We start from the raw sequence: 13,656 nt of genomic DNA, 5'->3' as shown, positions 1-13,656 counted from the left end.
GTAACTACAGAAGATACAGTAAACAAAGAAGAAAAATCAAAAACACAATTGAAAAAATATATAACAAAGTGGCTAATAATTTGATGATGAATTTTCTTATTATCTACGTGCGTTTTGTCATGCAGGGTGCCTTTATCAGGACAGCCACAATAAATCCTATACCTAAAATGAAAAAATGTACCCAGAGTATCAATAAAAAAACTAACTTATAATGCTTATTTAAAAACCTTCTTTCTCTGTGAGCCAAGAAAAAGAGCAATGCAGAGAGAAAAGTGATGAGAAAAGATTTACCGTCACCTAGTTAAATCCAACCCACATTCATTTCTAGTTAGTAGAGGGGTGAGACGACTCACCCCTGTATGGCCTGTAGATGAAGATGTGTAAGAAAAAGAAGGACCAGAAAACCCCCATAAACATGCTCCCATGTGGACCAAAGTGAAGAAAAAGAATTAACAAGCATTTGCAATGCAATATGTCTCGCATTACTGGAAGTTTGAGCTATTGGCGTTGCATTATTATTAGCAATGCCAATAGCTGAAAGTTTCAGTAAAGCGAGACCTATTGCATTGCAAATGCTTTTGAGACTGTTGCCTTGTCTTGCGGACAGGGTGAGGGAGAGAGAGGAAGCATGAGAGGGAGGGGGAGAGAGAGAGAGGAAGCACGAGAGGGAGGGGGAGAGAGAGAGGAAGAGGGGAGTGAGAGGGTGAGGGTGAGAGAAAGAGGGTGGGGGACAAAGAGAAGTTGGGAGGGGGGAGAGTGAGAGCGGAAGAGGGGGAGAGGCAGCGAGAGAGAGGAAGAGGAGAGACAGAGAGAGAGAGAGAAAGAGAGGGAGGGGGCAAGAAGAGCATGAAAAAAGAGAAACAGGCAGAGACTTTCACTTAAAACGAAAATCACAAATAGTACACTGGCCGCAAGCTCAGAAAAGAAGCAAAGGACTATTTGGACACTTTCAGAATGCACATGATGAGGGCAGTGAGTGGAACATCCATTTGTGTGCACTGTAAGAAGCTGACAATGATGGCCAGGATCGCACGGATCTGGGACACACCCGAACCCCAAGAGCTCAAGCCTGCAGGCGATCTCTGCAGGGCTGCAGGGGGCCAAGGGGGGTCTGAAGCCATCCGGCTCAAGCCAGCACCAGAATTTGTCCAGATTGGAAGAACTAAAATGCGGCCCCTCACCCTACAACCAGCTCCCGCCAGACATGCTGTCCACATTTAAAGGGTCTGATGGAGGCCTGCGGGGCAAGATCACAAGGCTGGAGGTCAGCAACTACATGAAAGAAACTGTCTTTTCAACAGGGAAGGGGTCTGGTGTTGACCTGCTGCACAGCCACGTCCAGCCAGATAAGTTGTCGACCTTAAAAGTCAACAGCTACGTGAAAGAAACGATGCACCCGGCGTTGAATGAACCTGCTGGAGATTTGCAGCAGATAACCGTCAGGGGTGACAAAATTTCAACATTTAAAAAACATAGGGGAAGACCCACGGTAACACCAGGCAAAACATATTCTCCCCATTTAAAAGGTGTACTGCAGGCCTCTCTGCCCCCTCACCTGCAGAACAAGCCAAGTTATCATCATTAAAAGTTTGTGTCGGCCAATCACCCCACTAAGGACCACAACCGGCAGGGCCAGCCTCCCCCTCTTTGCCGATGAAGGCGCTGAGGCCAAGGGAGAGGCGATAAACGCATCTCCAATAAAAGAGAAGGATGGTCCTATCCCAGGGCAGGGTGACCCACCAGGGCCAGCGAAACGAACACCGCCGCAACCTAACCCTCAAGGGAGGCGAAAGAGGAGCCCTGCTCTTCCAGGTGATGGGGGCAGCATGGGAACATGCAGCTGTCCACTGGGGACCATGTGGAGGTGCAGGACAGTAGCCCGGCTTGAGGCAAGACCCCGAGGGCCCCTTCCTTGGCTGAGGGGAAGCGGGTGCCCCGAGTGCTGGGCACGGAGCCTCCCTCTGAGCAGGAGACGGGGACGCGCTTTCGCGCTGAAGAACTGCGGTTAACCAGCACCACCTTCGCCCTAACCAGGGACTCTGCCCACAATCAAGCCATGGTGCACTGGTCAGAGCACAACAGCAGCGTGAGTACCGGGGTAATTGAGGGGTCGAGCCTCCTGTGCAGGGTCTGTGTGTGTGGAGGGGTGCGAAGAGGTCTGCCTATGGCCCTCATGCAGAGTTTAGAGCGCTGCCGGTGGCCCCTCGTACAGAGCGTAGAGCGAAGCTGGTGGTAGTCCCTCTTTCGAAACGTAGAGCGCCTGCGGTGTCCCCTCATGCAGAGGGTACAGCGCTGCCGGGGGGCCCTCATTCAGAGTGCTGCCGGTGGCACCTCTTTCCCAGCATAGAGCGTGCCGGTGGCCCCTCATTCAGAACGCTGCTGTTGGCCCCTCTTTCCCAGCGTAGAGCACGCCGCTGGCCCCTCGTTCAGAGCGCAGTGCGCTGCCGGTGTCCCCTCATGCAGAGGATAGAGCACTGCTGGTGGCCCCTCATTCAGAGCGCACCGCTGGCCCCTAGTTCGAAGCACTGCCGGCAACCCCTTGTTCAAAGCGCAGAGCGCTGCCCCCTCATGCAGAGCGCAGGCGTAACCTGGCACTGAACAGCGCTTCCGCTAATCACATCGATTCATTCGCTTCATTGCAGCAACAGGTTTGAGCGCGTCTCATGTGCCCTGAGTGTGTCCCAGGGTGCCCGTCGTGGAGATGAGTCCTTTTAAAAGTATGCCAGGGGCGGGATGTGTCCCTGGTGTTGACATGTGGCACAGAGGTGTGCAGTGGGAAGGTATGCTTAAAGTGCCTGTAATAGGCAACGTTATGATCATGGTATAAAGGTGGTCATGCGCGGGGCCAGGATGTACCCAGGGTGCAGATGTGACCACGGCACAGCGGTGTCAGTGCAATGGGTGTCCTGGTAAAGGCATGTCATGGTACAGAAGTGCTGCTCGCAGAGCTGTCGGTGCCATAGCGTGATGGAGATATGCCATGGCACAGATGGGAATGTCCACAGATATGCGCGTGCTAAAGATGTGTGTAAGCCATGTGTGTTTTCATAACACGCTGCACTTAAACCCTGAACTGCACTCTATCACTGACCTGCACTCCACGCTTCTACTTCACTGCACTCCTGTCCTCCACCTCGGCATCACACCCCACCCCTGCTCTGAACTCCACCCGTGTACTGCACTCTAACCCACAACTGCAGTGTACTCCTGCAATGGGTAGGATTGAAAAATACAGTAAGGCACATTCTGCGGTCTTAGGTAGAATAATACAGCTAACCAGACTTCATAGGGTTGGATAGCAGCGCTGTCACACAGGTGATGGAAACCTTACAGGATCAAGCAGTGATGGTATACCATCTACCCAAAATTATCCTCTACGGAGGAAGACGATCGCTGGCATTCCGGATGATACTAGGTTCACCAAGCACTCTGACTACAAGACTCTGCACAGGGCTTCAATGCATAGCCTGGCTCCTTTCAAACCAAAACTGTGTTTGTTCTGTCAATCACTCCCTCTCCCCCACAGCAGTCACCTACACTAAGGGCAGCAGCGGACTGTTATTACATACCACGTCTCTGCCGTGCCCTCAGCTCCATATTTATAGGTGCATCGCAAACAAAATAGGCAGACAGCCTCTCTTTCCTTCTTTCATTTAGTTGCTTCCCTGTGAAATGGATCCAAAAAAGAACAAGCCTGCGAGTGGTGCGCGCGCGCCACAGCGAGACATGTGGTTTCAATTATCGCGCCCGTGTCTGGGCACGATAATTGAAACCACATGGCAGCGGTGCGCGTAATAGACACCAATAGGCCATGGGCGGAGCAATGCGCCCGCCTTTGGCCAATTGCGTGCTGTCTTTGATCAAAAGACGCACGCAAATGCCAATAGCGTGGGCCAAAAGGAAAAGCACACGCACGAGCGTGTGCAATTCCTCGGTCCATTGTCAAACCCCCTACAAGAGGTCTCTTGCTGCGCGAGCAGTGCTGTGCACTGCAACGCAGGCGCGAGACCTAAATAAGGGAAAAGTTGGCTTGCCAACAACAGATGGTATGGTGGTCAGGCCAAAATGTATATGAGATGTAGGGAATGAACGATGAAAAATACGATGAATAGCTAAAACATAAACCATGAAGATGGTATTTACCTAAAGAAAATTAAATCATTAGGACTATCTAAAGGACTTTATGTATTGATAAAGTTACCTCATAGTTGGGTATATGGGACTCTGACGGTCAGTTAGTTGATAATCCGGATTAAGACCCAAGGTACCTGTAATGTGGGGAGATCAGCAAGGTCTAAAGGACTAAAATGAAAATAATGATAAAACTAGAAAAGTAGAAGGTCATGATTGAGGAATGGACTATTCAATGTAATTAATCCGGAAGTCTACCTTGAATGATGGCGTATATTTAAAAGGGAGGTAGACCAAAGCGACTTCAGTTAATAAATGCCCTTCGGAATAATGTTATGTGTCATGAGGCAATTCCAGGCAATGCCTACAAGAGGCAGGGCTGCATAGAGAACTCCGCTGTTTAAGACAGAGAAAATATTGCATTCATGTATATGGCATGGCACACTATAGCTACAGTTCTAAGAGTGTGTATCCGAAAAGATCTCACTATCCGCAAATGTTTTGAGTCATAATAAACTTGATATTTAGTTCTCTTACCTATGCGCTAAAGCGTAAATACATGTTGAAACTTTTTATGTGGTGAAATAGATAAGAAGACTCAGACACTAAAGAGCTTATGTATCTTGTTATATCAGACGAGTCAAATTGATAGTAAAAGTCGGTAAAGTTTTAGCATTGTAATGCCGATGGAGTCAAGGAAATTTATATCGATCTCCGCAGGAAAAGGGACCGCGTTTAAGCTAACGTCTCTATCCACCAGTATTTGGATGTTGGGGTATGGCAGGGGGTCCTTGTTTTGACATTATATCTCCCCCTCTATTGCACAGGCGATATGGAAGGAAAGGTCAGGTTGGAAGGGAGTTGTGTTGGTTGATATTGGGGGGGTGGTTGGAGGGTTGGTCATGAGAGTATTAATCCTATGGTTCCTATTAGACCCTGAAAGTTGGTCATCTCTGTTGTGATTAAGCCTGGGCAAAGCACTACGCTACGCTCGCGTAGATTGCGAAGTTTGCGCTACTTCGCACTACGCGATTTGCACGTAGCACAGTGCAAACCCGCGTAGCGTAGCGGTCATTTTTTGCTTGCTCGCGGTCCTCAATGTCAAGTTGGTGACCGCGAGCAAGCAAAATGACATCCCGGCGAGACTTTTTCCTCGTTCGCGATCAGCAACATCAAGTTGGCGATCGCGAGCGTGGAAAATAAACCTTCCGGCAAGATTCTCAACGCGGGGAGGTCAGGTTTCTCATTGCGAGTGGTCGCGTACGCTCGCGACCGCTCGCGATGATAAACTACCAGTCTGGGTTGAGAAAGCTGCCGCTCGAGTAAAAATCTACTCGAGTGGCAGAAAACTACAGCTCTCACTGTGCAAGATGCCGTTTTCAATGATTGCACAGTGCCGGATGCTTGTCCGCACTGTGCAATCATTGAAAACGGCATCTTGCACAGTGCGAACAGCGTACTATGCAGTTCGCGAAGTGCTACGCGTAGCTCGCGTAGTGCGAAGTGCACTTTGCGTAGCTACGCATAGCGCTACTTCGCCAACTACGCCCAGGGTTAGTTGTAATGTCAATGAGTCTATGCAAGTCTGCTTTGGGGTCTTACAAGTATTTTTGTAATCTCATCCAGTCTGGATTCTAGTAAGGTTTTGGGGCGGGTTGTCGGATCTTGAAGCAGTGGGCAGAGGGGCAAGAGGGGGTGATGAAATCGATGGAGTTAGGGTGTTGCTGTATTGGAGGAGACTTGGGGCCGGATTCATATATTGACTGTTATCATACTCCGTCGCAACAGTGATTGAATATCCTTACTGACAAAGTAATGGTGCACCCTGCAGAATTTAGATGCGGTTGGATCTTTAGTGTAACCGTGGCAGAGACTACTCCGTGTTGGCCATGGATACCCCTTTCCGACCGCCTGACGGAGTAAGGGCTGTCAGAGGTTGACCTCTGTTTGCCCACCTAATTTAGCTGCGTGGACATACATGCCAGTTTTCCCTGTCCGTCATCCCACTTCAGGATTTTCTTTATTAAACATTAAAAAAAAGTTTGGTGGACGGCCGTCATGCTGATGGAGCTGTGTGCCCAAAATGAAAAAAGCATTGACAGGAAACGCCGTGATGGCGGTTCCTGCCAATGCTTCAGAACTGACCGTCGGCTTGATGGCCATTTCTAAATTTGACAGGCAGTTACTTGGTCTGGGCGATGGAGTAATTTACTTTGTCGCCTCGATGATGTAAATTCCAGTCCACCAGAATATAAGTGTAATGAAAGGTCTCAGATCTCCCCTGGACCAAGGCACTTTCCCAGGGAGAGAATATCCGTTCCAAACTTATGGACTATAACATATACACAGCACTTCCTAAGGTGGGCAAACTTTCAACACGCCCCCAAAGGCAAGGCAAGAAAACAATATTACGTGAGTCTCCTCTAGACCAAGGTAACACACGCAACACTTCTCTAGAGCGAGATATACTTTGCACATCACTTGCCAGGAGTAGAGCAACTTCCTATAACACAATTACCTGCTAGAAGGGAATTCACCCATCCTTCTACAACAGAATACTTGGCCAAGAAGAGTCCACACCTCCTGCTACAAGGAAAAGACGAATTGGTATATCTGGGATATATTTATTAGTAAATAGCACCACACGGTAAGCCAAATGTACCTATCATAGCAGACTCTAACATATCAATAGTATGATTGAAACACAATCAAGGCAAACATATATGTAGAAATATATAAATGTATGGAACCTGAAAATAAAGTTATAGTAAGTGAGAACAGTAGGAAAACTAGAAATTGGTGGAACACCTCACCAACTGTCTGTCCATCCCGTTTCCACTTCGCCAAAGGGGAGTCCGGTTCTTCAGCCGAAACAGGAGACAGTAGTGACACTATACGCCCCACTGCCACAGCTGCACGTCTGCCCTGTGATGAACTTCCACCGAACAGAACCCAGACACCTCCTTTAGTACAAGTGGAGACGTAAGACGAAGCTCCTGATGAGCCTCGCCCCCTTTTCCCATCAGAGTTCGTACCACTCCGCACCAAGGCCACAGCTTCAGCTGGCCAGGTGTCTGTTATGGCTTCAGAGCAGAGCGAGCACATTCCTCTGACATGATCAGTTCTTTCTGGTCAGTAAAGTGCGAAAAACAAGTGAAAAGGAAAACATGCCCTTCTCACCTAATGAAGCTCAGAAAATGGCGACAGCTCAGAAAATGGAGTCACTCAAGCATAAGCCTCTATTCACGCAAAAGAGCAAAATTAGTACATAAGATCAGGCCAAAGCCAATAGCAAGCACTGCCGTTAAGCATGATAAAGTCAGAAATCAGAATGACATAACGCCATGTCAAAGGCAATAGTGCAACACATAATTCACATAACCCAAATAACACTATAGATTTTATCCGTCAGTATACAACATTGAGCACATGTGTGCACCACCACCCACAACACTGCACCTCAACATCCCATACCTTCTATGCTTAGCAAGACTATTCTACTGAAAGACAACAAGATTACAGGGCAGAAGAGAAGCAGACATATGCAAGACCATCCTACATTAAGGCTAGGCTAACATAACACACTAAAATCAGTTAAAATGGTGGTGGTTGAGGGCCATCATAGGGTGTCAGACCACAAAAGTGGCTCATTCACTACAATAAGTCACCCTGTTAATTTTTGGAAAAGGCTCAATGGAAAGAGTATTAGGAGGGTTTGTAAATTCTGGAAGAACATGAATAATTTTTAAGTAGAAGAGTTGTAATGGTGGTTACTGAAGATACCTGTGGGATGCAATGTTGACGGGTTATTCCTGGTGTTTTTCAAAACAAAATGGAAGCAAATTTTTATTTTGAACATGTTATCAAACTGAAGGATGATGCCCGGCTGGTGAAGTACAGACTGAGCAAGATACTTCTTAGGGTCACAAAGGAATTCACTGATGTGATTTATAAAGTGTGTGCAAAGTGGGGTGACTTCATGTCTAGAATCATCTTATGGCTTTCACTTATTGTTGTGTATAAAAAGAACAGCATCTCATGATTTAATTGATGTGCCATATGAGTGGACAGACACCTTCTCCCTTAGATTGATGACACCATGCCAATGTTTATTGATGCTAAGTTCTTTACGGAATTGGATTTAAGATGGGCATACCTCCAAGTTGTGCTTTCCAAGGAACTGCGTCTTCTTACAGCTTTCATTGTTTCAGAGGGGGTTTATTAATTTAAAATGATGGCATCTGGGGCATCTCAACATGGTCTATTTAAGGAAACCGTGTGCATTTTGGCTTTTCAGTTGATAGCGTTTTGGGGAAAAGTTGGGAGGATCGCATGGAAAGGTTGTATGATGATTTAAGAGTACAGGGGAAAGAGCTAGAAAAGCAAGTGTGCGTCTTGCAGATCTAATGGTATTGAACCTAGACGGGGGCTATTGAAGGCTTTGGAAGAACGTCCTTTGGAGGCTTTTTATCCAAGAGCCCAGGCTGTTGAAGGCTTTGGGGAACTCCACTGATTACCCCTTTCTTGTAAACCTGTAAATGAGTTCTCTTTTCTTTTACATTAATAACAGTTTCAAATCTTCAGCTACTTACTTCTTTCCCCCCTCACATGAACATTCTCCCTTTCGTATTGTTGTTGTAGGAAGTGGCTCTTTATACAGTGGACCTGAAAGAGGTACACTGTGTAAAGAGTCCAGGTAAACCCTAAAGAAATTACAGAGGCCCAAATGACACCCACAATGCTCTCTTTTCTGGTTCTGCGGGGGAGCAGTTAGGCATATCAGAGGTTCGTGCTAAGCATTCATTACACACAGCCAGTCAGTGAGACCACCCTCAATAAAAAAAACCTGACTCCACTTTTATAAAAACACTTACTTTGATTTAAATACCAAGATCATCAGAATTGGGTAAGTACTTTTCGAGTTATGAATTTTTACAGTTTTCAGAAACGGACACTTAACTCGCATCCTATTTCTTAGTATATGGCATGGCCCCCCCATAGGGGCCCATGTGTTTTCCTATGTTTACTTACCTATTTTAAAGTATTTCCTTGTGTGTCTTGATGTCTCTCTGTAGGAGATATACCAAGTAGTTCTTAGTGTTGTATTTAATAAATACAGAAGTATTTTTCTAACACTCGTGTGGTTCTTTCTTGTGTGTAAGCTTACTGAATATTGTGGGAAATGCACCCTCTTTACACCCTACTGGATAATTCTTAGCTGCTCTCCACAGCTTTGGTTATCCGGGACCACTACAACTATCACCAAGGGTGGCCTGGACTCAGTGCAGGGTGCCTCACCAATAGGTGTGTACATGTTCTACTGAGCCAGCCTCCTACAACATACTCTAAAGATGGTACATTAATGAATGAGTCTTGAGTTACATGCTGTTTCTAACATCATATTTCCTTTCCCTCAGTCCAGGTTGTGTTTTTCTTTGAGAATGCCCTGCAGAAAACTCATCGCGATAAGAGTGGGACAGTGAATCTTGTGCCAGGTGTGGTTCTCCGAGATGCTGCGACTCTCTCTTGGTACTCGGCATGGGCCCAGCCAGGTCTGGGCCCATCTTCTGGTTCTGACCAGGGGAGCTGGCTATGCTGACGTGAAGCCCTGGGTGTTGTGCAGGCCTTTGACAACTGATGCTGCTGGACCTTCCACTAAGGCCGCTCGGCTGAAAAATAAGACTGAGAAGGAGCGTCGTCAAAGAGAAAAGCAGCAAAGTATAGAAGCACGGATAAACATAGCTGAGGGCAAGGTGAGCATGTCAGAGCTGCAAAGGAAACGCATGTTGTTTACTTACTTGAATGATGTTTACACAACTAGTGCTGTCAGATTCTAGTTTTAATATATCATAGACAATCTTAAAATGTTCTCAGCAGATTGAAAATTCCTCTGCTAATACAGCTTTAAAAGTTTGCAGTACAAAGTCTAGTCAGAGGAAAATTATGGGCTATAGGTCTGGGGACATAACTTGTGAAAGAATATATTAAGCACTGAGAACAAATTGCTGTTTCTAAACTAGCTTTGAGCTATGACCTACAGGTGAAATCCTAATGATTTTTGGTAAAAGTGTGGCATAAAAAACAAGCCACAACAGACAGTTGATGAGATAAGGTGATTTAGAATTCTGTAGCCTATACATTAAGAAGATTCTTTCGATGTTTAGTCTGGACAACTTTGGCATCTTCTGTCTGAGGTAAGTAGAAGCCTAAACAAAACCTCTGCCAACGATGTGCTAGATAATATGTCCATGGTACAGAAATATACTCTGCTATTTCTTTCCGCCAGGATAGAGCCATATCTGGTAGTAAGCCACAATGCTGCAGGTAGGTGTCCGGTTACAAGACTAAGATTAAAACAATTTCTATTGCTGAATATCCAGAATTCTTGGTGATGCGGCGATGAACTTATAGGGCCTTACTGTTTGGAAAAAGACTATCTCCAAATCAAATTTCCAGCAGCTCCAATCTATGTGTGTTGAAGTTCACGGAATGACCACTCATTCCAAGAGGGCCCAGGCTCTTCTGTTAAACACCCCAGTGATTCACAGTATAACTGCTCTACATTCCAGTGCCACATTCCAATGCTGAACTCTTAACACTGAAATGCAGACGCTATCTAATACGCGAGTCAGACACTTTAATATAGTGTAACTGTTGGACATGACCTTCTAAGAGATAGTTTCCCGAAACATTTTGCTTTTTGCCCTCCTAGTTTTTGCCTACTCTCTGTTTGTGACTCTAGGACTCTGAGCACGTTCCACTGTACTGCAATGGGAAAGTACAAACCCCATCCTATATAGGTTTATTTATTTATTTATAAAGTTTTATATAGCGCGAACATGATCCCGAAGGATATCAGAGCGCTTCACAATAGGAGGGAAGGAAGGTAATAGGTTACAGTTCCGGCATCAAATATGAATAATACATCAAACATTTACAACACAAAAGGGTAAAAAAAAAAAAGGAAAAACAATAAGTGGTACAAGGCGTGCTGAACGGGGAGCAAATGAAAGATTAAAAAGAGGGGGTGTCTATATGATTGGGTTAGGTGTTGTAAAAAGGTACACCACATACTTACTCAGACTGACATTTAGCAATCTCTGGCTGTCCTGATGGGACCTTTCACTTCCATTCCGAATGGAAGAAGAAAGGCCAGGCAGGTACATATGTCTGTGCCCTGCCCAGGTGGGCGGAATTACCCATGCCTCTTTCTTTACCCAAGAAGCTGCTCTTCCCATGGGGAAGTGGTCAAAACCAGAAACTGTTGAAGAGTCTAGTGAACTATCATTACCTTTGCTGTGCTGTCTAGCAGTGTCGATGCTCATTTCTTTCAGAACGAGTGCTCTCATCTCAATATGTGTGGCATATTCAGTGGAATTACCTGCCACTTTCTTCTTTTTGAGTTGGGTTTTTTGTTGTGGAAGTTTCTCTTCCTTTTTTTGATGATAGAAGAGCGTTGTGAGTCCCTTCTCGGTTTCACATACTCATGTTGTCTACGCTCGGTTGTCCCCCTGCCTCCGACCGTTTGTCGAGTGAGTCCTGAAAGGTACGAGGAGGATGAATAGCAGTATACTGATGCCTTTCATGCTGTTTAAGTGAATCACGGGTAAAAAAATTATGTTTTTGAGTGGGCTCTGGTTGTGTAGCCCACTCAGAAACTCAGGTGCTTGTTTGCTGTTTGCTGTTATCAAAATTATCCTGAGGCTTATTTGGTCTGGCTCCCAAATTATCTCGACCTATAGATGTATATGTTTCTGCAATAATTTTAGGTAATTTGTGCTGTTGGTCCGCAACAGAAACCCGCATGAGGCGTTGGCATACTGCCAGTGCTGCTGCCTCCCCTTTAATATTACTTAAAATAATTAAGGCTACTGTGGCATAATTGCCAATTAATTTTATCCCCAATTCCAGGGCATTCATAATGAATTTATTTTTAGCACTTCAGGTAAAACGGCAATAGATGGTGTAACATGTGGTATGGTATATATGGCAGCAAAGACTGTGCCACAGGTGGCACGATCATCTACTGTGGTAACCATACCAAGTGGCACAGTACAATAAATATTGGTCGGATTTTTTACTACAATGTTAATGTGATGTATCCATGTCACACCACCTTGTCTGTGTCCACTACCCTCACAAACCCACAATGATCACAAACACTCCTTTCCCTTTTTCTCCATCCTGAGCACCATAATGTGTAAATATCTGTATAAATAAGAAATACCAGTTGACTAGTACTGTTGTGATTTACAACAACAGCACAATAAAACGGTGATTCATCAAAATGTGTTATTGTGGATGTGAATGACTCTGTATATCTAAAATTGTTGCACACTACCTGACCAATATTTATTGTACTGAACTACTATCCCGGGTCTGGTAGATTTTCGGGTCTCCCCATTGATACGCAACACATACCAAGTGGTAGGCACACTGTGAGAATTCTATGTCTTGGGGTCCTGTATTGGAAATCACTGCTTCAAGCTGATTTGATTTTTTGTGCTATCCAGAACGGAATTTGGTCACTTCTGGTAGGAATCTTGCCCATAATTGCATTAATAGTTACTGGATAAGTGCAGACCCAACTAGCTGTAGCTGCACAGCGTGAACAGCCCTTTCTGGGACAGCCATTATTGTTTGCATAACAAATTGCGTTAAATGTCTGTATAGTCTAACTATAGTGTCTGTAGTATAGTCTGACTAGACCTGTGTTTATAGGCACGGATGTCTGCCACATTTTATAGTGCAAGGTTTGGGTATGGTGTATAGCCGGCTAGGACTGGCCATGTCGCTCCCTCATTGCTGAAGGAACCCAGTCTTACAATGTTTAGTGTATGTGGAAGGGTGCCTTGGAACCAATTCTGATGGCCTCATATGTTAATGCAGTTGGATTGTATGTATGGAATGTTTGTGAATTGACATGAATTGCAGGAAAATGAACCCAGGAATAGAATACCTCTGTTTTATATGCGTCGTGATCCTCAACCACGAAGGTGACCTCTCCCCCCACCAACACGGAGCCCCTGTTGTAGCAATAGTGTTGTAACAGCATGTCTGCAATTAACAGCAATAATAGCTGCTAGCGACATATTTGATGAATAGACTTCAAAGAAGGAAAAACACTTTAGTTAGGTGATCTTTTTAAAGATTCAGGCTTCAATTACCTTCAGACCTAAATGGGGTTACCTATTAAACTGATGCAGATTAATCCTGAACACCACAGACGTCTCCGTATAAGGAGACAAAGAGCTTTGCGCACATGCAGAACTACTCGGGAGATCATTAAAGAAGTACCTGACCTAGACTTTTGGTGGGGCCATGTTATACAGTTCCTGCGAATTAAGCAGAACTGTGTATCTGGACAGCATAAACATCAGAATATGGGGACTCGGTCCACACATATCCTCTGAATATGTTGGCCTGATTGGTAGATAGCTCACAGTGCCCCATCTGAACCCCTAACCTTAACAGAGTTCCAGATGCTATCTGCAACATCTTACATGACTACACTTTATTCCCCAA

At 45.4% G+C, this 13,656-nt stretch overlaps 1 protein-coding gene across 4 annotated transcripts in view; it reads left to right on the top strand.

The window, feature by feature from the left end:
* VARS2 (valyl-tRNA synthetase 2, mitochondrial) overlaps positions 1–13,656 on the top strand; it is a 234,331-nt gene that overhangs the window by 46,162 nt on the left and 174,513 nt on the right. For 3 of the 4 annotated variants that reach the window (XM_085613745.1, XM_085613753.1, XM_085613764.1), the window contains one exon: positions 9,549–9,884. In XM_085613745.1, the coding sequence (XP_085469871.1) occupies positions 9,642–9,884 (243 nt within the window). In that variant the 5' untranslated portion in view covers positions 9,549–9,641. The remainder of the gene's footprint in view (positions 1–9,548; positions 9,885–13,656) is intronic. The other variant, XM_085613770.1, reaches the window with a different exon arrangement.

The sequence above is a fragment of the Triturus cristatus genome, chromosome 1_1 (assembly GCF_964204655.1).
Source record: "Triturus cristatus chromosome 1_1, aTriCri1.1, whole genome shotgun sequence".
In the NCBI taxonomy this organism is placed as follows: domain Eukaryota; kingdom Metazoa; phylum Chordata; class Amphibia; order Caudata; family Salamandridae; genus Triturus; species Triturus cristatus.
The sequence above is the reverse complement of the archived record's forward strand: the minus strand, read 5'-3'. Positions and strand labels throughout refer to the sequence as shown.